This window comes from Biomphalaria glabrata, chromosome 3, assembly GCF_947242115.1.
Source record: "Biomphalaria glabrata chromosome 3, xgBioGlab47.1, whole genome shotgun sequence".
Classification (NCBI taxonomy): Eukaryota; Metazoa; Mollusca; class Gastropoda; family Planorbidae; genus Biomphalaria; species Biomphalaria glabrata.
Window position 1 is genome coordinate 39,021,510 of NC_074713.1, and position 26,290 is coordinate 39,047,799.

At 36.8% G+C, this 26,290-nt stretch overlaps 1 protein-coding gene across 2 annotated transcripts in view; it reads left to right on the forward strand.

The window, feature by feature from the left end:
- LOC106057963 (kinesin-like protein KIF26A) overlaps window positions 1–26,290 on the forward strand; it is a 307,846-nt gene that overhangs the window by 68,189 nt on the left and 213,367 nt on the right. For both annotated transcript variants that reach the window (XM_013215332.2, XM_013215331.2), the window contains exons 5-6: window positions 1,159–1,373; window positions 14,717–14,837. In XM_013215332.2, the coding sequence (XP_013070786.2) occupies window positions 1,159–1,373; window positions 14,717–14,837 (336 nt within the window). The remainder of the gene's footprint in view (window positions 1–1,158; window positions 1,374–14,716; window positions 14,838–26,290) is intronic.

Below are 26,290 nucleotides of genomic sequence, written 5' to 3' on the forward strand. Positions count from 1 at the left end.
CAACAACTACTAATGGTAATACAAAGCAACTGTTTGATTTTTTTTTTTAAATAATGTATGTATATAGTACGCACATACATGTTATACATAATATAATACATAGATTTAAAAGACAGTTTGCGTACATCCAGAATTTTACTATAAATTTCCGTGCTTGTTAGCAGAACCGGCCCATTGGGGTCTCTCACGAGTTTTTGGGTGACAGAAACTTTCTTAAATAAACTATTTATATTTAATTATGTGACATGCGTGGCTTGATAGAGCATATAAATTAATACAATATATGTATTTAATAAATGTCATTTTCAACCCTTAAATTATTTTCACTTTTGTTATTAAAAACCTTATAAGAACTCACTTTCTGTCTGGGTGGAATCTTGTACACATTATTTCTCCAACTTTCCATTCACAGATCGAGTTTAAATTTTACACAATTAGCCATTGTCAATAGCACATAAGTGAATCAAAAAACTAACCAACTAGTTATCATTAAGTCGTAATCAAATTATTTTGCTTTATATAGATATGTATTAAGGTAAAGGGAGATAAACCTTATGTATAGAATTAGGTCGTTTGCTAACATTTTATAACTATACTTACACTATAAAACCTTTTTTTTTTTAATATAAATACTTGCACAGCTCTGTGGCTAATGCTTTGGCCTTCCATCATAGAGGTTTGAGACCCCGAGCTTGAATCCAGACTTTAAAATTTAAAAAAAAAAAAAAAGCTTTTAATTTAGCAACATGGAACCCTTCTCCTAGGTAACACCCCCCCCCCCCGCTAACTGGTCACATTGATCCTTCTATAAGCATGAAAATTGCGCTAAAGAATAAGATTAAATACCAAAAAAAATCAATCCCACAAATTTATTTAAATATTTTTGTTTGACATGTTTCGGATGTTTGAATATAATGGTATCCCAACCCAAACCTCACGCCAGACGCCGGGGGATGGCAGCTGGCAGGGATCAAATCCGGGACCATCGAGATCAGCAGCCCAGAGCGCAACCACTCGACAACGCCCCTATATCTATGAAAATTTAATTACATGATTGATTCCAAATAATTGATACAATTACACTCAATAATTTTTTATTTTTTTTTAAACATATTTTCAAAGTTTTACTTATTTAAACATTTTTTTTTAAACTTACAGAGCATAAAGGGGGACAACATTTGTGACCGCTTGACTATTCCGGAATCTTACGAACGGTGGTACTCAAGGACAGGTCACTGTGGGATATGTGAGACGCCCATAGGTCAGTTGAAGCAGGAGGCAGTGGCTATGATTCAGTCCATTCAACTGGCTCAGAGCTCTGTCATCCCGGCCAACATACCCTCGTTGGTCGGCTCATGTGGCATGAGAAACAAGTGAGTACAGATCTGTTGTAGACATTTTTTTTAAATTAGTGGTGAGCACTGGAGCAAGGGAGACTATCCATTGAATTAACACGGTGCTATTAGTAAATATAATTACTCCTCTTGAATTTTGTAAAAATATTTTTTCATTATTAATTTTATTTTTAATGTAAATTTAAGATAACTCTGAATAAAACACTTTGAAAAATACTGTAATGATAATTTTAAATAATAAATGTTACATACAATAACAGAATCAATTTTTGTAAGTAAAACAAAGAAAATGACTCTTTGTAGCCAAAGTTAATTTGTAACTTTAAAATACCTAAGCACTGTCTTGTGTGGTAGGTTGAATATTACTCTAGCAAACATTGATATCAGCTAAAACAGATAACAAAGATTAAGGTTTTTAATAATAATATTTTTTGTCAAGTTTTATCGAAAAGGCGTTGTCAGTGCTCTATGATGCTCATAACTGCCGTATTTTTAGTATCACTGTCTGGTATAGCAATCTGAACATTAAAAAAAAATTACCTTCATAAAAGCTTCAACGCTGCTAGTAAGGCAATTAGTAAACAACAAAAACATTTTTAAAATACTATTCATTTCGAAATATGTGAGTACCGCACTAATAGTATCAATTAGTTAGGATCAGAAATATTTTTACCAATTATTTTTGTTTAGCTTTTAGCTTTCTGAATACGCTATGATCCTATCACGTGACTGGACCAGTTGGGAAAAGGGATTGGGGGGGGGGGGTGAAGGGAGTATCTTGTGAATGTTTACAGGATCGTTTTTTTAAATGCATAATAAAAACAAATGTTCACTCAGAGTTGAGTCCTCTAGCGGAGTAATTCAACTTATACCAAACAAAATAATTAATTATCAATAGTTAATTAACTTATTGGTTATTTGTATTAAAATTGATGCACGTGTTGTCAGTAAAAGCAATAACAAATTTCAGCTTGATCCGAGATTGGGTGTGAGAGAAATAACGTGTACAAACGTTTTACTAGACAGACAGAGTTGATATAAACTTTGTAAAAAAAAAAAATCCATTTTGGCAACTTTTTGAGAGAAACGTGCATAAGAAAGCTAAAAAGATTTTTTAGAAATTAGGGTTAGTATTTTTTGACTTTACCACCACAAATGAGATACAAGGCACTGATTACACAGACAAAATGACACACAAAAAATTTATTTATAATTAAAAATGTATAGAGATACACATTTCACAAGTAACTTTTGGGTGAATATTGTGTGAATGTAAAAGTCTCCCTATATAGTTCTAATGTTTTGTTTGGTGAAATGCACACACAGTGTAAGACACATTTCCTCAATTATTATTATGAAAGTAAAAGATATTTCTAAAATAGTTGCTTTAACATATAATCTGAATATGCATTCACATCTCTAAACACAGTACACTGTGTAAGAATTGATGATTTCAATAACTTTTTAGAGATAATTGTAGTCAATATTTCATTTCATCTAGGATTATATAAATTAGAGATAAATTGCTCAATGTAAAGTATTAATCACTCAAAACTTAACGTAAATTCTATATTAACTTACATACTTTTTTTTTTCTATCTAATAATAAAAGGATTATTATAGTAATAGATTTTAATTGTAATTGAATTGAATGAAAATTATAAGAAAAGGCCCACCTTTTATTTGATCAAATTAATTAATTTTGTGAAAGTTGTATTTTTTAAATATTTACTATAAAAGGGAAGTAACACCCTCTCTGTATTCCTTAGTTAATTTTATTATTTGTTACTTCCCTTTGACTTCTTTATTTCTTATTTCGAGAGCAAAAAACAAATCTGTAATTTTACGATTAATTATTTGATTTACATTTTTTTTTATTATATATTATATAATTTCACTATCGTTTCCAGACGCTATAATTGCGATGCAAAATTACTAAAATTATTTTTCATGAAATATATATGTACAGTAACCACATACAATAGCATTTGGATTCAAAGTATTGTATTATCAAACTTGTGGCTGTTGATAGTATACTCTGTTAATAGTTTGCGTGTGATGTGTGTTTTGGAGTGTGTGTGTGTGTTTGAACGGTGATGGTTGGAAGAGGATAGTGATTGGCAGGGCCGATCCTACAGATTGCGGGGCCCTATGCGAAACGGATTGCGCGGTGCCCAGTCTGCGTAGGGATAAGGATAATAAGTGAAAATAAAGATTTTCTATTAGAAAATAAATTCGTTTTTGCATTTTATTAATTCTTTACTAAGTACAAAATCACAGTCAAGTTAACTTTACGCGCCATCTACAGTAGATAGTAGTTTTCCAACAAAAAGCCGAGAAACATGCAGATCTATCGACTAGCAAAATATCGTTTGTTTGTTTCATTTAAAGAGATGGAGATAGATTTAGATCTATATTTATATGCGAGTGACTATTAAAGTAAATTAGGTATTTGAAATCAAATTCTTGTTTTGGTTAAAATTCACCTTATTATTACATTTTTAGTAAATAATACCTGACGATGCCGTTTTTATTAATCGCGAGTAGAATTGACGTTTTCCATATTGAATGACACCCCGAAATGACAATTTTGTCTGTTTTTAAGGAAATTAGCATGAGTTTTCTGAATATTTTAATAATTTCTGGAGATTTTCATGCCTTTTTAAAAATATATTTTCCAGTTTCGGGAGAATTCCCGGAACCCTTTAATAATAAGTTAAAATGGTTTAATTTAATAATTTTCAAGTAGAATTCGCGCGGGGGCCTATGAAAGTGCAGGGCCCACTGCGGCTGCATAGGTTGTAGTGGCCTAAGACCAGCCTTGGTGATTGTTTGTGAATGATGCTAGATAAGTGGAATTGTCGTCATCGGTCTTAAGTAAGACAGACGACACCAGAACGCCAGACTGAAAAGACGTGCTTTTGTAGTGAGTGAGATTTTGTTTAGGATACCATTGTATATAATTACTTGTCTACTACATTGATTTCTCACGTAAAAATATGTCTATATTGTCATAAAAGTTAAATTCAGTTTTGTTTCACAGCAAAGTTATTCAAGATATTTAATCAAGTTAAGATATAATACGCCTACCTACAACGGTTTAGCTGTCTACCAGCACTTTGGTGTTACAAGTCAAAGACCCTCCACAACAATGTGGTTTGTGTGATGTAGCGGTTGCCTGGTCGTGCGGTATGCGCGCTGGACTCTCGTTTGGACCTGTCGATGGTCCCGAATTCATTCCCTGCCCGCTGCCATACCCCGTCGTCCTGCGGGAGGTTTGGACTAGGAAGTAAATTACCTTCCACTCTGACAGAACATCCGAAACATGTCAAACATTCGACAAATATACGTTCTGACCTGGCGTATGTGCGGTGAATTGTGTGTTGTTTGGTTGTTATTGTTATACGTGTGTGGTGTGTTTGATTGAATGTGTATAGTGTGTTTGATTGAATGTGTGCGGTGTGTTTGATTGAATGTGTGTAGTGTTGCTTGTTTAATAGAAAACTAGAGACGACTACATCATTAATTAGATTATTACGTCGTTGCTATAATCCGCAGGTGTGGTATGCGGGATGTGTGTGGGATTGGTGTGAGTGTGCAGTGGTTATGTCATATGCTTTTTTTTTAAGGAAACATCAGAATTTGCGCTATGCAATTTTAGCTTTGTCATCATAGGAATTCTTGGGCCTTAGGCCTCTTTTCTTTGCCTCTTTTTTGGGCCCTGCTGCCTCTTTGTGGCCTTTTTAAATATTTATTATTATTATAAGTTTTCACATTTCACAAATATTCAATTATAAAGAATTAAAATTAAACTTTGAAATATGATTAATCCTTAGTAGTAATTAAAATAGTGAATCTACATAAATAGTAGGTAGAAAGTTCAAGATTAATGAAAACAAACAAAACTTGATCTGTCTTGTGAAGATTAGTCTCTGGACTTAGTTGTCTGTTGATAAACGTGGACTCCATGTGATGAATATCTAATGTAATTAATAGTCTAAGTAGTGATGGGCAAAAGTTAACTAAAAAGTTGCTAACTTTTAGTTTAACTAAAAAAAAATTAGTTAAGGCCAAAGTTTAATTTAAAAAAAAATAGTATAGTTAAAATCCTAGTTTAATTAATTTTGTTTAGTTACAAACTAAAAAGTTTAATTACAAATTCTACAAACTTTTTTAACATACAAACCAATAAATATTTAGATCTATGTAATTCTGAGAATATATATAATGAATGATAGAGAGGAGAATAAACTAGAGGGTGCACAGGTCACTAGAAAGCCTTTTGACCTTTACCCTATAATGGTCGCTATTCCCGCCAATTCAAGGTATTTGAAAGGCGAGAAAAAAAACGTGTTCATTATATTTCTAGCAAGTTTCGCTGCTTGATAAATCCTGATAATTCCTTGTTTCTATAGATCTACATTTTGCTGCTTTTTTTTTTATTAAACACCAGTTTGTTCCTGTATAGCTGCAGGCAAAGAATTTTGCTTTACTATAGTCTACTATAGATCTAAAAGAAATGTCAACTCTTTTTATTTTAAAACTTTTTACTAGATCTAGATAGATCTAAAGTTAGAGTCTAGTGACGTCTAGTCTATTAGTATTAGTCTATTACTACAATTAGATCTATAGACATAATAGTCTATATTTAATTATTTTAGTCTTAAGTAGAGTCTTAGTAGTCTTAGTCTTAGCTCTAAATAAATGTAAATTTAAAATTATAAGTTAATAATATAGATCTATTAGTTTAGAGATTCTACTATTCTAGAATTAGAGTCTAGATTAGATCTAGATATATCTAGATTACTTATTAGGCCTATATTAAGACCTAAGATGCAAAGATGATAGATCTATAATATTAATGACTATAATAGGCCTACTAATAATAGTCGTCACTATACAGACTAGATCTACATCTACTTCTATTATAACTATACTTATATCTACTATCTAGATCTATTAGATCTAGATCTAGTATTATCTACTAGAGTAGATTCTATCTAAATACCCATATCTAGTTATAATCATAATTATAATAATCTAAAATCTCTAGATATTTCTAGAGTTACTAAGATATCTACCAGACTCTATTTAGATCTAGTAGTAGTAACTAGTATTTCTTAAATTATTTTTAGATTAAAATATTAATTATTTGATCTAGCTCTAGATCTAATTCTAGATCCAGATTATATAAATCTGATCATTTCGTTTGTAGAAGATATTAGATCCAGAATATTCTAGAGTTAGCGAGTCAACATGCAGTTTTATCATTACTTCTAAAAAGGTAACTTATATTACAACTTGGACAATTACTTCTAATTTCATTCAATAATACTAATAATAGTATCATTCTAGTCTGATCTAGTGATTCTATTAAGATCTACATCTATCCCATAAAGACATTTAAATCTTTTTTCATGTGCACAAATAAATGTTTATTACATTTTGCTAAAGAGATTGGTTTTTGTTTATATTTTTCATGTTTGGCTGTTTTGTCCTTAAAAAAGGTCAAAATAGTTAGTAAAAGTTTAACTAAATTTTCTTAGTTTAGTTTAACTAATTTTTTCAATTTGTGATTAACTAAAAGTTTAATTACTTTTTTTTAGTTCAAACTTAGTTTTAGTTTAACTAAAAAAAAATAGTTTAGTTCCCATCACTAAGTCTAAGTACTCCCTTCTAGTTCATATTTCTTATTTTGTTTTAGATAAGATGTTTGTTATGTGGTGATCGCAGCACACGTTTGTGTGCATGTTATGTTTTTTTTTAAATGTGAGAAAAGGGAATGAATAAAAGGTAGACCTATATTTGCATAGAAACGTACAAAGAATAATTGACTTTCACTGCACAACGATAGATTAGATCTAATACCATTAACGTACTTCGTTGTCTGTTCATATTAATAATGTCTCAGAAAAATGTCCCCTTTCATAAATAAGTGTTGTGTATTTGTAATCATTTGATGTCTCCCTTCCTTGTTGCTATACTAATTCTTGATGTTATATATATTAAGAATACATTTTCTAGTTTTATATTCCACCTTTATTACACCTTTCCAAAACCAATAAGACAGTATATAAATCGGAAATGTTCATAAGATAGTATTAGGTACGGAAACATTACCCAGTCATTTGGTGGACTGTCCAGGCCTGATGACACACTCCGGTCAAAAAAACTAAACTCCAGGATACAAATAAGAGATAAAGCTACACGAATTCTGTCCCCTTGTAACCCTGGGCACGTCTCCACTAAGTCTAAAGATATGAACTGACTGGCCACGGCTCTTGGAAAAGTCAATCCTGGAGCAGGGGGACAAGGCATGGTGGGGGGGGGGGGGAGAGTAAGAATCTTATCGCCTGTATTTCTTTATCTTGTTTGTTAACGTATCCCCCCCCCCCCAACCTTCCACGGCGAGCTTTACTCTATTTCTCTCACCCCCCCCCTCCCCCAAACCAACTTCCCAATCCTCACCCAATCAAACTGCGCGTGACGTGACAGCCTTGCAAATGGAGTGAGTTTCTTAAATGGAGATCTCCGATAGAAGCAAAGCCCGCGGTCTAGGGGGGGACACTCTTCGAGTCTGTTGTTTTGTGCCGTCACAGTGGTGAGTAGAATAGACAGACTCGAGCTAAACAAATAGACTGACGGAGAGAGCTTCTCTCATGGAGGAGTCTTCAATTCCCCACTTAGTTCAGAGGTCAAGGACAAACATTTTCAGTTCACACCACTGTCACCTAGATGTGGCCAGTTCCTTCCCCTTTTTTATTTTTAATTGAAATGACTAGCAATTTGTCTGGGCCTTTTGGTACCGTAGATTGCCAGGTCGTTTTGAGAAATAGCAGACAGATCTAGTGTAAATATAGTCTATCCTTTAAAAAAATAAAGATTTACTTTAATGGCCCCAATAATATATTTTTCACTTTCATTCATTTCAGTTAACAAGAATATCAATAAATATAAATAATATGCACATTCTTGTAAAGCTTAGTAGTATACAAACAACAAAGGGAGACAAATAGTATTTTACAAATAACATACTCTTATAAACATAGATCACTTACATTCATTAAAAGTATAAATTGCGGTATAAAGATGTATAATATTGTTCATAACTCACAATGAATGTCTAAAAAGTTCAGTTAATGAAAGAACATTTTTTTTGGTAGAATGTGTCCTGTCAATGTGTCCTGTTAATGTGTCTTATCAATGTGTCCTGTCAATGTGTCCTGTTAATGTGTCTTATCAATGTGTTCTGTCAATGTGCCTTGCCATTGGGTATTATGAATGTGTCCTGTCATTATTGGCAGTCAATTATTCTTGTCAATGTGTTGATTTGTAGAACAATATCTCCCTACAATGTTGAGCCCATCCTAAATTCAAACACATTCAGTCAATATCTAACACCGAAGTCTGCATTTTAACAAAGCCGTAACAGACCAATTCATAACTATACCATAAGTCCTTGTACTAACAAACTCAGTCTAAATGACAGTGTTTTGTTACACTTACACTTTATGATGCTCAATACGTCTTCCAAAAGTAGCAGGGAAGACTGTAGATCTTCTAGAACTTTGTGACTCCCATTTCAAAGGACACGTTTATGTTGAACTATATGTCCAGACAAAGTATGTATTCATAATAAAATGTACACTTTTACAAAGTAAAACTTTTGTGAAATATCTAAAACATTAAAATCAATGACCAGCTTACAAACAGACACGTTTGTAGAAAAGTGTTTGTTGGTTTGTTTGCTGCTGATTTTTTAAAGCTCACAGCCATTTTGAGCTGTTTCCAATTTAATTCAATAAATCGAGAATCCATGTCCTGTCCTAGAGGATGTCAATTGAAAGAAATTGAACGCGTTATTTTTGTTTTCTTTTATATATTTTTATTTTTATTTATTTGGACGAGAAGAGATGATGGCATTGACAAGTGCAAGGATGTTTTGGAAGCAAGAGACGTTTAGAACCAAGAGAAGTTTAGAACCAAGAGATGTTTAGAACCAAGAGAAGTTTAGAACCAAGAGATGTTTAGAACCAAGAGAAGTTTAGAACCAAGAGATGTTTAGAACCAAGAGAAGTTTAGAACCAAGAGATGTTTAGAACCAAGAGAAGTTTAGAACCAAGAGATGTTTAGAACCAAGAGAAGTTTAGAACCAAGAGATGTTTAGAACCAAGAGAAGTTTAGAACCAAGAGATGTTTAGAACCAAGAGAAGTTTAGAACCAAGAGATGTTTAGAACCAAGAGAAGCTTAGAACCAAGAGAAGTTTAGAACCAAGAGAAGTTTAGAACCAAAAGAAGTTTAGAACCAAGAGAAGTTTAGAACCAAGAGAAGTTTAGAACCAAGAGAAGTTTAGAATCAAGAGAAGTTTAGAATCAAGAGAAGTTTAGAATCAAGAGAAGTTTAGAAGGAAAAGAAGTTTAGAACCAAGAGAAGTTTAGAACCAAGAGAAGTTTAGAATCAAGAGAAGTTTAGAAGGAAAAGAAGTTTAGAAGGAAAAGAAGTTTAGAACCAAGAGAAGTTTAGAATCAAAAGATGTGCAAAGGTGTTTTAGAACGAGAGATAGAAAAAAAAAAGGGGGAGATGGAAGAAAGAGAGATATAGAAAGAGAGAGGGAGAAAAATAGAGAGAAAGAAAGAGAGAGATATAGAAAGATAGAGAGAAAAATAGAGAGAAAGAAAGAGAGAGAGATATAGAAAGAAAGAGAGAGATATAGAAAGAGAGAGAGAGAAAAATAGAGAGAAAGAAAGAGAGAGTGAGAAAAATAGAGAGAAAGAAAGAGAGTGTGAGTAAAATAGAGAGAAAGAAAGAGGGAGAGAAAGAAAGAGAGAGAAAAATAGAGAGAAAGAGAGAGAGAAAGAAAGAGAGAGAGAAAAATAGAGAGAAAGATAGAGTGAGAGAAAGAAAGAGAGAGTAAGAAAAATAGAGAGAAAGAAAGAGAGAGAGAAAAAGAGAGAGAGAAAAAGAGAGAGAGAAAGAAAGAGAGAGAGAGAAAAAGAAAGAGAGAGAAAAAGAAAGAGAGAGATATAGAAAGAGAGAGAGAAAAATAGAGAGGAAGAAAGAGAGAGAGAGAAAAATAGAGAGAAAGAAAGAGAGAGAGATAGAAAGAAAGAGAGAGAGATAGAAAGAAAGAGAGAGAGAAAAATAGAAAGAAAGAGAGAGATAAAAATAGAAAGAAAGAGAGAGAGATAGAAAGAAAGAGAGAGAGAGAGAGAGAGAGAGAGAAAATGATGGAACCTCGAAGCTGTAACTGATAAAAGAGACACAGCGCTATGACAAAATCGATACGTCGTCTGCATCTATAAGGAGGTCATGGAGAGAGAGGGGGAGAGATAGGAAGAGAGGGGAGGAGAGATAGGAAGAGAGAGAGATCAGGAAAACAACGTTCAGTTCGGGGGGGGGGGCGTTAAGGTGTATGGATCAACGGCATGGGCGTCACCCTAGCTGCTGGTCTTGGATCTGGATTATTTGGTCTAGAATTAAGACTTAGTGTTTCGTTCGGAGGCTCATGAGGTAAACATTTAGCAATATCAAGATCCAGCAGTGTGATACCCACAGCTAGTATGACCGAAATAAAGATCCATCAGTGTGATACCCACAGCTAGTATGACCCAAATAAAGATCCATCAGTGTGATACCCACAGCTAGTATGACCCAAATAAAGATCCATCAGTGTGATACCCACAGCTAGTATGACCCAAATAAAGATCCATCAGTGTGATACCCACAGCTAGTATGACCCAAATAAAGATCCATCAGTGTGATACCCACAGCTAGTATGACCCAAATAAAGATCCGTCAGTGTGATACCCACAGCTAGTGTGACCCAAATAAAGATCCATCAGTGTGATACCCACAGCTAGTATGACCCAAATAAAGATCCATCAGTGTGATACCCACAGCTAGTATGACCCAAATAAAGATCCATCAGTGTGATACCCATCTAGTATGACCCAAATAAAGATCCATCAGTGTGATACCCATCTAGTATGACCCAAATAAAGATCCATCAGTGTGATACCCATCTAGTATGACCCAAATAAAGATCCATCAGTGTGATACCCATCTAGTATGACCCAAATAAAGATCCATCAGTGTGATACCCATCTAGTATGACCCAAATAAAGATCCAGCAGTGTGATACCCATCTAGTATGACCCAAATAAAGATCCAGCAGTGTGATACCCATCTAGTATGACCCAAATAAAGATCCAGCAGTGTGATACCCATCTAGTATGACCCAAATAAAGATCCAGCTGTGATACCCATCTAGTATGACCCAAATAAAGATCCATCAGTGATACCCATCTAGTATGACCCAAATAAAGATCCATCAGTGATACCCATCTAGTATGACCCAAATAAAGATCCATCAGTGTGATACCCATCTAGTATGAACCAAATAAAGATCCAGCAGTGTGATACCCATCTAGTATGACCCAAATAAAGATCCATCAGTGTGATACCCATCTAGTATGACCCAAATAAAGATCCATCAGTGTGATACCCATCTAGTATGACCCAAATAAAGATCCAGCAGTGTGATACCCATCTAGTATGACCCAAATAAAGATCCATCAGTGTGATACCCATCTAGTATGACCCAAATAAAGATCCATCAGTGTGATACCCATCTAGTATGACCCAAATAAAGATCCAGCAGTGTGATACCCATCTAGTATGACCCAAATAAAGATCCAGCAGTGTGATACCCATCTAGTATGACCCAAATAAAGATCCATCAGTGTGATACCCATCTAGTATGACCCAAATAAAGATCCATCAGTGATACCCATCTAGTATGACCCAAATAAAGATCCAGCACTGATACCCATCTAGTATGACCCAAATAAAGATCCATCAGTGATACCCATCTAGTATGACCCAAATAAAGATCCATCAGTGATACCCATCTAGTATGACCCAAAGAAAAGACGCTATTAGTTTTGTGCGAAATGTCTGTCCATCTGTCCGTCCGTCCCGTTTAGATCTCGTAAACTAGAAAAGATATTGAAAATCCGACATCACAATATTTTAGACCATTCAAAGTTCTGATGCAACGGCTATTTTTTTTTCTGAAAGCAAAAAATCAAATTTTTAAAATCAGTTATGCAAGCAGTTTTTTAAAGAGAAAAGGCTTATTAGTATGCATTATAAGTTAGACCTTAATTAAAACGTATAGTAATCTTGTAAACTATATCGCAAAATTTTCATCTCTTACAGTATTAATTCTTGACCCAGATGATCCCCCACTTTCAGAAACTTTAACCTGTTATTACATAACTAAAGCTTAGAACAACTAAGACATTTTTAAGATCAAAATACTCAGAAAGACATAAAGATAAAGACACATTCCTCGTCCCATATGCTAGGACAAATTTGTACAAATACTCCTTCTTCCCTAGTGCTATTAGAGCATGGAATGGGTTGCCTGAGCTAGCCAGGAAAACCAATGACTTGGCAGAATTTAGGTCATTGGTTAATATGCATGACTAAATGCATGACGCGTAGGACGTAATCATCTTCTTTTTTGAAGTACCGTCTGTATTATATATGATAAGATAAAGAATCGCAGCGGTTGAGTTTACCAAAAAAAATATTTTTATTCACAATTACGACCTAATATGTTTTTAAAACCGACTTTTAAAATGTCTAGAGTACAATATTATGTTTCTTTCCACTTTAAGCACTTAACACTATCTTGGTGCATGACTTTCGTTTTTTAGCGGCCCCCGAAAGGGGAAAAGACGCTATTAGTTTTGTGCGAAATGTCTGTCCGTCTGTCCGTCCGTCCGTCCCGTTTAGATCTCGTAAACTAGAAAAGATATTGAAAATCCGACATCACAATATTTTAGATCATTCAAAGTTCTGATGCAACGGCTATTTTTTTTTTCTGAAAGCGAAAAATCAAATTTTTTAAATCAGTTATGCAAGCAGTTTTTTAAAGAGAAAAAGCTAATTAGTATGCATTATAAGTTAGACCTTAATTAAAACGAATAGTAATCTTGTAAACTTCATTTTCGTGAACTTTGTTTTGCTATCTAGTCCTTCGAATAAGAGATTGAGCTTTTTCAAACAATTACATAGATTATACGACTTCAGTTAGGCCAGGAGAGGCGCGGTAGCTGAGCGGTGAAGCGCTTGGCTTCCGAACCGGGGGCCCCGGGTTCGAATCATGGTGAAGACTGGGATTTTCAACTTCGGAATCCTTAGGCGCCTCTGAGTCCACACAGCTCCAATGAGTACCTGATATTAGTTGGGGAAAAGTAAAGGCGGTTGGTCGTTGTGCTGGCTTCCTCGTTAACCGTAGGCCACAAAAACAGATGAACTTTATATCATCTGCCCTATAGACCACAAGGTCCGAAAGGGGAACTAGTTAGGCCAGGTTCACATCTAACTTTGCATTCACTTGCACCTATCCTTTGATCTGCTGTACCGTTGGGGCACTACACAAGATCTGTCAACCTTCTTTCTCCATTCTTATCTCTCATTTGTCTTTGATATAATTTCATTTGGATGTTCTTTCTGAAAATATTGACGCCTGCCTGGGTGGACCACTTCGGGGGCCGATTTTGAGTTTGTGTTTCCATACAAATTGTCTTTATAATCTTGTTTAAAAATGTGTTTATTTTTATCTAGATCTAAATCTTATTCTTCTCTAGATCTAAATGATTGTCAGAGTGACGATGAGAGATTATCCTTAGATCAGTGTGATTATCAAATGTATTCAAAAAAAAAAAAAAGAAAGATTGGTATGTAAGCGTGTGTGTGTGTGTGTTTGTGTGTGTGTGTGTGTGTTTGTGTGTGTGTGTGTGTGCGTGCGTGCGTGCGTGCGTGCGTGTGTGTGTGTGTGTGTGTGTGTGTGTAGAGAGAAAGTTTAAAATGTAAATATTGTCATCAATGACGGGAAGTCCCAATCAAACATAGACTGTTGGAATGCGGGTAGTATTTTTTGAATGAGGGCCTTCTATTGTAAGATGCCAAAAATATTATGCAATGTTATTGTAGTGCTGTCTGTTTCACTAAATATCCAAGAGCCAAAAATGTTTTTGGAGGGAAGAGGAGTTTCATTTAAATGCAGTGAGTGTGTTGTGTGTGTGTTTGTGTGTGTTGGGGGGGGGGGATAATGCAGACTAGCAAACTATAACTGATAGCCTAAGAATTGTATACGCATATTATGTGTGGGTTTCAAGTTTCAACCCTAATGTAGTACGGGTATCTGCTAGTATTGTTATATTTTTGTCGGACTTATCTGAAGGTAAAGTGGCAGAGTGCAATGACATTCTAAGTCACATCTTAATGGTTTTAGATCTCTCCTCAGCATCAACAAATTTTACCTATTTTTTGTCTTCTCCATTCGCAGGTACAGTAACCGGAAGTACCCTACATCTCCCACCTCCTCCTCCATGCACCTGGCGGCCCAGGCTCAGGCGTACCTGGAGCAAAACGTGCGAGCTTACATCAACCCAAAGAAATACTCCATGGTGAGTAGTTTTCAAGTTTCTGCCTGTTGTTGTGCTACTTGATGGTCACGTGATCACATTACGTTTCGCTTTCAGACCTTGCGATCTATAGGGCAGAGGATATTAAATTCATCTGTTTCTATGCCTCACGGTTAACGAGCAGAGTACCATGTGGCCAGCACAACGACCAACCGCCTTTACTTTCCCTAACTATAGTCAGGTACCCATCAGAGTTGGGTAGACTCAGGGGCGCCCTAAAAACTGCAAAATTCCAGTTATCCCCGACATTCGAACCCAAGACCACTGAATCGAAAGCCGAGCGCTTAACCACTCAGCCACCGCGCCCCCTGGTGCTCATATTACGCAAGACTAGTTTTTTAACTTTTTTTTTTGATAAGCTCCTCCCCCCCCCTCCCATATAAAATGTAACCCTATTAAACCTTGCTATCTTTGGGGCAGAAGTCCTTTGTTTTTGTGGCCCAGGGTTAACGTGGATGTCATGCACCCAGCACGACCGACCGCTTTCACTTTCCCCCCAAAGTAATGTCAGGTAGGGATGAATCAGAGGTGCCCCAAACATCACGAAATTCAAAATCACTGGAATAGAAATCTAAGCGCATTACCACTCAGCGTTACCACTCAGCGTTACCACTCAGCGTTACCACTCAGCTTCCATGCATGTAATTTTAGCGTGTCTAAAGAAAACAAATATTTTTTGTCATATTTTAGTATTTATTTAATCAATGCTAAACTTGCTCAGACGATGAACTTTGCGCAAAAAGATCCAGAAATGTCTAGTAAGAATTTTTTTTATCCACAAATCGACTCAGAGAACCCGATAGAACAAACATCAGACTTTGTAAAGAAGTTTTTTGACATCTCAGTTGGATTTTTTTGTTTTGTTTTTGCTTTGTCCTCTACATTCTGTAGTCAAACTAAAAGTTGCTTAATATGGAACACATTGCTTTATAGAATATTAAAATATCAGGACATTTGTGGATAGAGATCAGACATAAAAGATGGTCATAAACATATGTAGTTCTGTAGTACTAATACACTGACCTAAACATATGTAGTTCTGTAGTACTAATACACTGACCTAAACATATGTAGTTCTGTAGTACTAATATACTGACCTAAACAAATACAGTTCTGTAGTACTAATACACTGACCTAAACATATGTAGTTCTGTAGTACTAATATACTGACCTAAACAAATACAGTTCTGTAGTACTAATACACTGTCCTAAAGATATGCAGTTCTGTAATACTAATATACTGACCTAAACATATGCAGTTCTGTAGTACTTGTACACTGACCTAAACAAATTCACCAAGTTCTCCACATTCTGTCCTTCACCTAGAACTCTTAACTTATTCCACCAAATACACTTGTTGATTCTATTACCCAGTCTGTGTACATGTAACTGTTGAAATATACATGTCTAGATACCACTTTGTTTAAGTTATCTTTCCCTAATAAAAGTAGATCAAATCAATCAATATTCAGATTGATATCAAGATTGATTTATGATTACATCCATAGCCTTTTAAAACAAGGGAACTAACCTTAGATCGTTGATTTCCTCCTTCTGATCTATCAATCTATCTATCTATCTATCTATCTATCTATCTATCTATCTATCTATCTATCTATCTATCTATCTATCTATCTATCTATCTATCTATCTATCTATCTATCTATCTATCTATCTATCTATCTATCTATCTATCTATCTATCTATCTATCTATCTATCTATCTATCTATCTATCTATCTATCTATCTATCTATCTATCTATCTATCTATCTATCTATCTATCTATCTATCTATCTATCTATCTATCTATCTATCTATCTATCTATCTATCTCTCTCTCTCTCTCTCTCTCTCTCTCTCTCTCTCTCTCTCTCTCTCTCTCTCTATATATATATATATATATATATATATATATATATATATATATATATATATATATATATATATATATATATATCAGATATTGCGTTTATTGCACATTAGACCTTATTCTTGCGATTACAACTAACTCACTGACCTAGGCAATTGATTGAGATCCTAGAGAGTTACGGGGCTTGGACTTTTCTCTTGTTCTGTTTTCACGAAGTGTCAATCCCTCCAACTCAATGTGATCATCTCAACATCACAAACTGTACATCCTGTTTGACATGTTTTCAGCCATTAATCAACTCACTTACCCATTCTAGTATGATTAACAAATTTGTTCCCAGGATTCAACCAAAAATCCATCCAAGCATTGACTGAATGACTCTTTTTTTTTGTATCCACACTTCCTTCACTTGAGACACACACAAGCACATACACAAACACACACACACACACACACTACTACATACATAGGCACAGTCATGCTCACGAGGGCGTGAAAAAAAAACCCAGGTCACAAACAAGGAGCACGCGCACTAACCTATACACGCCCACATAATGGCGCCGTCCTACTCGCGCTACACCCATTTTCATGTCTTTGACTTCACCCTTCATATCCATATATCCATCCATTTTTATACACCTCACTCAGCCATCCGTTTCTTTTCGAACTCTTCTAGTGGACTGTACCGTCATTAGGACCTGGCGCACGCATCCACGCACTCACTGCCGATCACCAGGGGCGTCGACTGACACTTTCAACCCCCCGTCTCGTACATTGGCTGCCCCCCCCTTTTTCATCTCCCAACCGCCCCCTCCCTCCACTTCTTCAGATCTTTTAATGGGCAGCAGGCAACAATGGCCGCTGATTGCCTCCAACATTTTATATTTTTTATTATGTCCTGCCCCCCAAAAAAATTGAGCGCGAGTCGCTTGTAGAGGAGCAGCACATGAACCTAAGGTACACCCCCATGCACCCTCCCACCCCCCCCCACCCAAACCATCCTTTTTTTTTCTCTTCCCCCACTGGAGCGATAAAAGCTGACGTAGGAGCGGCCCTAAAGCCGTTACATTTCTCGAGCCCATTCAGAGCTGCTGGCCACGGGTCAGGGGTCAAAGATTGCCGCCATTTTGTCCGTCTCTCAAGATGCGAATCATGGCAATCAGCGTCCCGGACCCAGTCGATGGCCAGCGGTCATAAAAGTTGACGGTCGTTAGCAACAGCTCAACGGGATTAAATCATGGCCAAATGCCCCAAATCAGATATGGTCAATCAAAGCGGCACCCGCGCGGCCAGACCCCCCCCCCCTCTCCTCTACCTCATCTCAGCATTGCATACATATATTATGCATCTAACATTCGTCTCCGTTGGAAATGATATAAGCCTGCACTGAACTAAAAAACAAAAATTCCTCTTGTCTTTACTGCGTTTTTTTGGCAACGTAATTTTAGTTCAGAGAATCTCCTCTTTCTCTCCTGGCAATGCCTGACCAAATGATGTTCTAAATAGAGCGCTTTATTTTAAGTTCTGTTTTGTTCAACGGAATAAAATGCATATATATTACATTGCAAACTAGTACGTACATACATAATAAATGACATATCATGCACATTACTTGATCAGGTCGGGAAGGGATTGGCCTGACAGAGTTCATTTTCTTGTCTGCTGCTCGGATATTATCATTTTCTAATGAAAGAGAGTAATTATAACTAAAAGGAAATTGTAAGAACAGAAGCGGAAGTGATGCAAGGAAAACGATTCATCTTGATTCGATGACGTCACCTCTTCCATCAAATTCTATTTTTCCATGATTTTTTTTTTACTTTGAAAATAAATTTTGCATTATCTGGGTATTGTCTGGGTATTGTCGGAGCATGTGGATTTCTTTTTCTCAAGTGTGATAGAAAATATGGGCCAAGGGGGGTTCTCAGTTTACATATATATTTTGTTTTGAAATGTTATACTTATTATTTTGAAGATAAAAAAAGGGAAATAAACAACCGGAAGAAGAAAAAGACCCTGTCAAGCGGGAAAATTGAATATATAGACTCTAACAATACTAGGCTGGCCACCAAAACAATTTATTGAGCTATTTAAAGTTGATCGTGAGTTGGACTAGTGTTTTAAATTAATCAACAAAAAAGTCATCAATTATATTAATGCAGCTATTTGTATATCATCAACGTGTATATTATCTGGCTATAATGTTTTTTACTAATCAGATAATAGTTTGTATGTTCATGTGATACTTCTCGTGTGTACCACTCCAGTGGTTGAAGACTAAGCCCCTGCTCTGGTGTTCTAGAACCGCGCACGTGTTTCGTGACTATGTCAACTAAATGTCAGAGTGGTCATTCCCGCGTAGCAAACCTGATAAATCCTCCTTGTCATAATGGCCTGTGTTTTGGCACAAAGTGTATCTAAGAGTTCCTCATTTCAAACTCGAGTTAAAAAGAGTCCTGCATAGATATTTTATTCATGACACAATATTGAATTAGCTCCGTTTAGATTGACATTGGACCTGATAAATGCATAAAATAAGTAAAGTTACCTTTTCAGACCATGCGGTCTATAGGGCACATGGTCATGTTTCTTTGGTCAAGGATAAATGAGCAGTATGTCACGTGGCCATCCCAACGACCAACCGCCTTTACTTTATCCAACTAAAGTCAGGTACCCATTAGAGTTGGGTGGTCTCAGGGGCGCTTTAAAAGTCCCGAAATTCAAATTCCAATCTTCACTGAGATCCGAACCCAGGACCCAAGGTTCGGAAGCCAAACACTTAACCACTCAGCCACCACGACCCCCGATAAACTGAAACAATTTGACGAAACATTTTGAAGACAGTCATCTCCTGATTTAGTTTTAGACTTCGACTTTCGACTTTGTTTTTACATCAGCAATAAAAACAGGAGCATGGAACGAGAAGACTAAAGAATTGGGGGAAATGTGGTGGCGATGTAAGGAAACTAGAGAAAAACATTTGAAAATAAATAAAAAAGAGGAAGATTGGGAGAGACTAAACAAAGTAAATCAAGTCACAGGCGCCATATTGAAAAGATCACTGTGGCCAACTAAATAATGAAACATTACTTTGTGCAACAAAGCTGAGATTTGATTTGACATGCTCCAAACTAGTACACACACACACCAATACGTTCACAAACCTTAGTCAGATGTTTCTACACCGGATGCATCACAAAAAATGCCAGCTATTTATAGTTATCCGGCAGCGATGAAAATCTCATAGTCATTGTTATTGTCCAAAAGCGAACTACTTTATGACTCTATGATAACTACTGACAAACTAACTCTTTCTAATGGCAACTCCGTTCCTCACGTCTGCCGGTTTCATCTCCCCATCCCAGAATTCCCTTCTGTCGTCTGCTTCCAGAATTCTCTATAATGGCAACTCTTTTATTACAATGATTTCATATGCTGTACACAAAATATATTTTGGCCAAAATAACAATGTTATAATACAACTTTTTAATGTTTGAAAGTTTATACAGCAACACCTGATCTCATGACATTTAGCTCAGCAGACAAGCACTCTACCTCTCAGCCAGTAGGTCTATAAGTGAGTGTCCTTATAGCTCTGGGATTATTCAATATTTATTTCTGATAGTGGGTCAGTCGTTCCTGTGATAGACAAGCTAGTCTGTTACTATGACTGCTAGGAGTCTGAGCGCCAAGTATTATATACCCATCACTTCTGTCAGTCGAAATAGTAGCCCCTCAACCTTTCCGGGTGACCATCGCCTGGGACACGCGTCTTTGCGCTAAGCCGCGCCAATGATGCGTCACGCCAGACTTCCCCGACAGGCCCTGACAGAAATGACTATTTGCTGGCTTCCAGTCTTGAGCGAGGGAGATTACTGTAAAATCCCGTGTACTGCGCGGAATGCCGTTTACTGGTTACAATGCTCAATCATCGGAAAATCCCCGTATGCCTTTTAATTTCCCCGGGCTGACGTCAGATTAGGGAAATTTCTATTCACTCTGCGTTACTTATGTTAATCCTTTGGGAATTTTCCACGTGCGACGTTTTAAAATGAGTGCTCACTCTCCTAATGCATTCTGTAAGCCATCCCGTAGGTTCACTGAGTTAAAGCTACTTACAACATATTCTCACACATAGAGGCACGCTGCTAAATAGCAATCTTGTATCCGACATACAGAACAAGAAAGTGAAGTATTTTACAACCGTATAGTTCCCCTTTGAGACCTTGCGATGTATAGGGCAGATGATGTAAAGGTCATCTGTTTCTGTGGACCACGGTTGACCATATAGATTAATAATTTGGGGGGAGAAATTTTCAGCTCTGTAGATTCACATTTTTTTCAATCAACTTTTTTCGCTCGCAACTGAATTAGTAATTATTATTATCATTTAGTTGGCACCATATTTTAGTGCTGGCTTCTTCACATCGTTTCTTTTGCTTATTTAAACATGTCTGCCAATTTACCTTTTTTTTAATCTCCTTGTTCTTTTATACTTTATTCTAATTACTTAAATCAAGCGGCAACTTGAAAAGCAAAAGGTAAACAAAGTGCTAATTAATGTTTACTGTGAGATCCCTCAATAAAAACCTGTATTGCATTCTATATCCGCTTTCATTAACTTTTGTAATAGTAACTATTTCTTACACATTATACTGATAATACAGAAATACATATGACAGAGCATGCAGAGATTCATATGACAGTACATGCAGAGATACATATGACAGTACATACATAGATACATATGACAGGTACATACAGAGAGACATATGACAGTACACACAGAGATACATATGACAGTACACACAGAGATACATATGACAGTACTTATTTCATCTCTAAACGAAACCTACATTATATTTATATTTCTTTTCGGGTGTGAAAAACAAAGTCTCCCCCCCCCCCACCTCCCGTTGACAGAATGACGAGAGGCACCTGTCACTGTTGAATGGCCCCCGAGATTGCTGATCCGCCCTTCAAGCCTGCATAACTGTATCAATAAGGCACGGTCAAGAGACTGACAAAAAAAAAATTCAAAGGCAGCACCTACACCTTCTTCTCCCCCCCCCCCCCCCCAACCAAACAAACAAATATGTGATGGGGCAATTAGCACAATGACATTGAGCATGAAAATTGCTATAAAAAACAATTGATAAAAACATTTCTAATCCACTACATTTATTTTTGATAATATATATATAGTTCGTCCATCGTGGTTCGATAATGACCACTTTGTCATTCAGGGGGCTGAGGGCTTTGCACTGGGGTTTTGTGCCTCCTCATGTGGCTGGTGAGACCTATGTGAGCCCGGAATGTTCGGCCGCACACTGGGCAGGTTATTCCAGCTGGAGCTAGTGTCGTTTGTCTTGCTTTTCTTTTCTGGCGTTTTTCTTCTGCCTGCGTTGTTCGTTTTTCCTCAGCAACCTGTGCGCCAGTTGTCACAGCGCATGTTAATTACATGATTGAGTCAAAATAATGGATGCAATTTCATTCGACATAAGCGAGGTTTTAAACAAAAATGTTCTATTTCTATTTTTGACTTGGTCACCGTTCTGAACAACTGCATACAAAGTCCACTATACTGAACCAACTCATGTCCTGTATTTTGAACCAGTGGCTTTTATTGAGCGTCAGATGAAATTGTAATCCAGATACAAGAGGAAAGTATTCTTACATTCGATCAACTTGTTTCACCTGGACCATGTTCTCTGAACAAAATGTGAACTTAAATGTTGGATTCGCACCGATTTTTTCTCCTCTTCCCGCTACCAACATTCAGGGGCGTGCCGATGCTAGGGCAACTAAATTACTCGGCGCAGGGCCGGCCTTAGAAAAGTGGAGGCCCAAGGCGAAGTGAATTTGGTGACACAAATGAAATAGAAAAATAAGAAAATAAACAGAAAAACAACAAAATGACGCCATTGATATAAAACCTAGTGTACCCTAACAACAAGTTTCGCTATTTCTTCTTTTTAACAAATTGTTTAGTCCTTTTCGAGGCCCACATCAATCGAATGCCCTTGGCGGCAGCCTATTTTGTCTATGTCTAAGGCCGGCCCTGCTCGGAGATCCTCTAATGAGGACACATAATAAATGAAATTCTAAAAACATAAATAATAAAACTGTACAATTTTCTGGGCCCTATTGACCATTTAATTACTGGGTATATGATATGTATGATCCTAGATCTCGGCCTAGTATATAATGAACTATGTTTTCATATAAAGTACCTAAAATATTTCAGTAGCGGTGTCTTTCATGATAAATAACTTCATCAAAATAGTGAGAACCGGCATGTCATAGTCACTATATCAGCTACCTGACTTTAAAAGCAAGAGTTAAACAAACAACAAAACCAAAACTACGCTATGCTGTGGTATAACATTATGAAAAGAGAGGGGGGGGGGGAGGTCAGCAAGACTCCGTTCGTTGTTTTGACACTACAACACAGGCACACATTTCAACAAGTAACCGAAATAAACGTGGTTGTCGCCCTTTCTTCCAAAACTGTTACTAAAAAGGGAACACAAGAAAAAAAAATTACCAAGGGGACATCATCAACACACGAGTCACTCGCGACCTCCTCAGTGGCAGACGATAAGCAAAAGAAAGGAAGAGAGGGGAGGAAACTGAAGTAAAAATGTCTTAAAAACCGCTGGCACACATTGATTGAAACTTTTCTCCAAGTCATCTCCCTTGACGCATTTTTCTTTCTCCAAGTCATAGCTTTCGAATTTTGTTGTGGCATTACACATTGGAGGAACTTTTGTGGCAATACACATTGGAGGAACTTTTGTGGCAATACACATTGGAGGAACTTTTGTGGCAATACACATTGGAGGAACTTTAGTAGCAATACACATTGGAGGAACTTTTGTGGCAATACACATTGGAGGAACTTTAGTAGCAATACACATTGGAGGAACTTTTGTGGCAATACACATTGGAGGAACTTTTGTGGCAATACACATTGGAGGAACTTTAGTGGCAATACACATTGGAGGAACTTTAGTGGCAATACACATTGGAGGAACTTTTGTGGCAATACACATTGGAGGAACTTTTGTGGCAATACACATTGGAGGAACTTTAGTAGCAATACACATTGGAGGAACTTTTGTGGCAATACACATTGGAGGAACTTTAGTGGCAATACACATTGGAGGAACTTTTGTGGCAATACACATTGGAGGAACTTTTGTGGCAATACACATTGGAGGAACTTTAGTGGCAATACACATTGGAGGAACTTTAGTAGCAATACACATTGAAGGAACTTTAGTGGCAATACACATTGGAGGAACTTTAGTGGCAATACACATTGGAGGAACTTTTGTACCAATACACATTGGAGGAACTTTAGTGGCAATACACATTGGAGGAACTTTTGTGGCAATACACATTGGAGGAACTTTAGTAGCAATACACATTGGAGGAACTTTTGTGGCAATACACATTGGAGGAACTTTAGTAGCAATACACATTGAAGGAACTTTAGTGGCAATACACATTGGAGGAACTTTAGTGGCAATACACATTGGAGGAACTTTTGTACCAATACACATTGGAGGAACTTTAGTGGCAATACACATTGGACGAACTTTTGTGGCAATACACATTGGAGGAACTTTAGTAGCAATACACATTGGAGGATTTTTTGTGGCAATACACATTGGAGGATTTTTTGTGGCAATACACATTGGAGGAACTTTAGTGGCAATACACATTGGAGGAACTTTAGTGGCAATACACATTGGAGGAACTTTAGTGGCAATACACATTGGAGGAACTTTTGTGGCAATACACATTGGAGGAACTTTTGTGGCAATACACATTGGAGGAACTTTAGTAGCAATACACATTGGAGGAACTTTTGTGGCAATACACATTGGAGGAACTTTAGTAGCAATACACATTAAAGGAACTTTTGTGGCAATACACATTGGAGGAACTTTAGTGGCAATACACATTGGAGGAACTTTTGTGGCAATACACATTGGAGGAACTTTTGTGGCAATACACATTGGAGGAACTTTTGTGGCAATACACATTGGAGGAACTTTTGTGGCAATACACATTGGAGGAACTTTTGTGGCAATACACATTGGAGGAACTTTTGTGGCAATACACATTGGAGGAACTTTTGTGGCAATACACATTGGAGGAACTTTTGTGGCAATACACATTGGAGGAACTTTTGTGGCAATACACATTGGAGGAACTTTTGTGGCAATACACATTGGAGGAACTTTTGTGGCAATACACATTGGAGGAACTTTAGTGGCAATACACATTGGAGGAACTTTTGTGGCAATACACATTGGAGGAACTTTAGTGGCAATACACATTGGAGGAACTTTAGTGGCAATACACATTTGAGGAACTTTAGTGGCAATACACATTGGAGGAACTTTAGTGGCAATACACATTGGAGGAACTTTAGTGGCAATACACATTGGAGGAACTTTTGTGGCAATACACATTGGCCGAACTTTAGTGGCAATACACAATGGCCGAACTTTAGTAGCAATACACAATGGCCGAACGTTTGTGGCAATACATATTGGCTGAAATATTGTGGCAATACACATTGGCTTAACTTTTGTACCAATGCATATTGGCCAAACTTTAGTGGGCATACATATTTGAAAAATATTTGTGGTAATACTAAAGGGCCGAACTTTTATAACAATGCACACTTGCGGAACTTTTGTGGAAAAAAAATTACAATGTACATTTGGTGCAGCCTGTCCGTTCGTCTGTCACGTTTAGATATAAAATGTAAGCTCTATTGAAATTCCCACTTCGCCATCGACGATATTTGGCTTAATGGTTGTTGTTTTTTTGTTGTTTTTTGCAAAGTTTGCTTCTGATCTGCTGAGAACGAACACATTTTGTTTGTTTGTTTTGGTTTTTGTTTTAAATTAAATATGCTGTTTCTTCTTAAACATGAACCATCTTCAATGTGTAAAACAAAATTTAAAACAAAACACTCTCAAATAACATAGACTTCTCTAGAGCGGTCAATGAATAATTATGAAAAGGCGAATTATCAAAATGTATTGTAATGTTGGTGGGGGGGGGGGGGGGCGGAGCGGTGACTTGGTGGTAAAGCGCTTGACTTTCCGAAGGCGTTTGGATTTCGAATCCTTCTGGCGACTGGGATTCTTAAGCTTCCGAAATTGTTAGGACCCCGCTAGATCAACCAAACTCTAACATATATATATATATATTACCTATATTCGTAATGTTATTGGGGGTGAAAGTGGGGCTAAGTGGCGATACTCCCCCGTGTGGGTTTTGGGGCTTGGAAATGACCAAGAGTAATAATAACCCCACTGTTTTTCCACCTGCATTTCACTAAGCGAATAATAGTGGACCTCCCCCCCCCCCCCCAGGTGCTTTTTGACGGAGGTCTGGACTGCACTACTCCAGACGATTTCTATGTCTCACTACGCCCTACTACTGAATTTAAACCCACCTGGACCTGGAACTGGTGAATGTGATAGCGTGAAGGGACCTGAATTCAGGATGTGACGATTCCACAGGCCATACCCAGGGT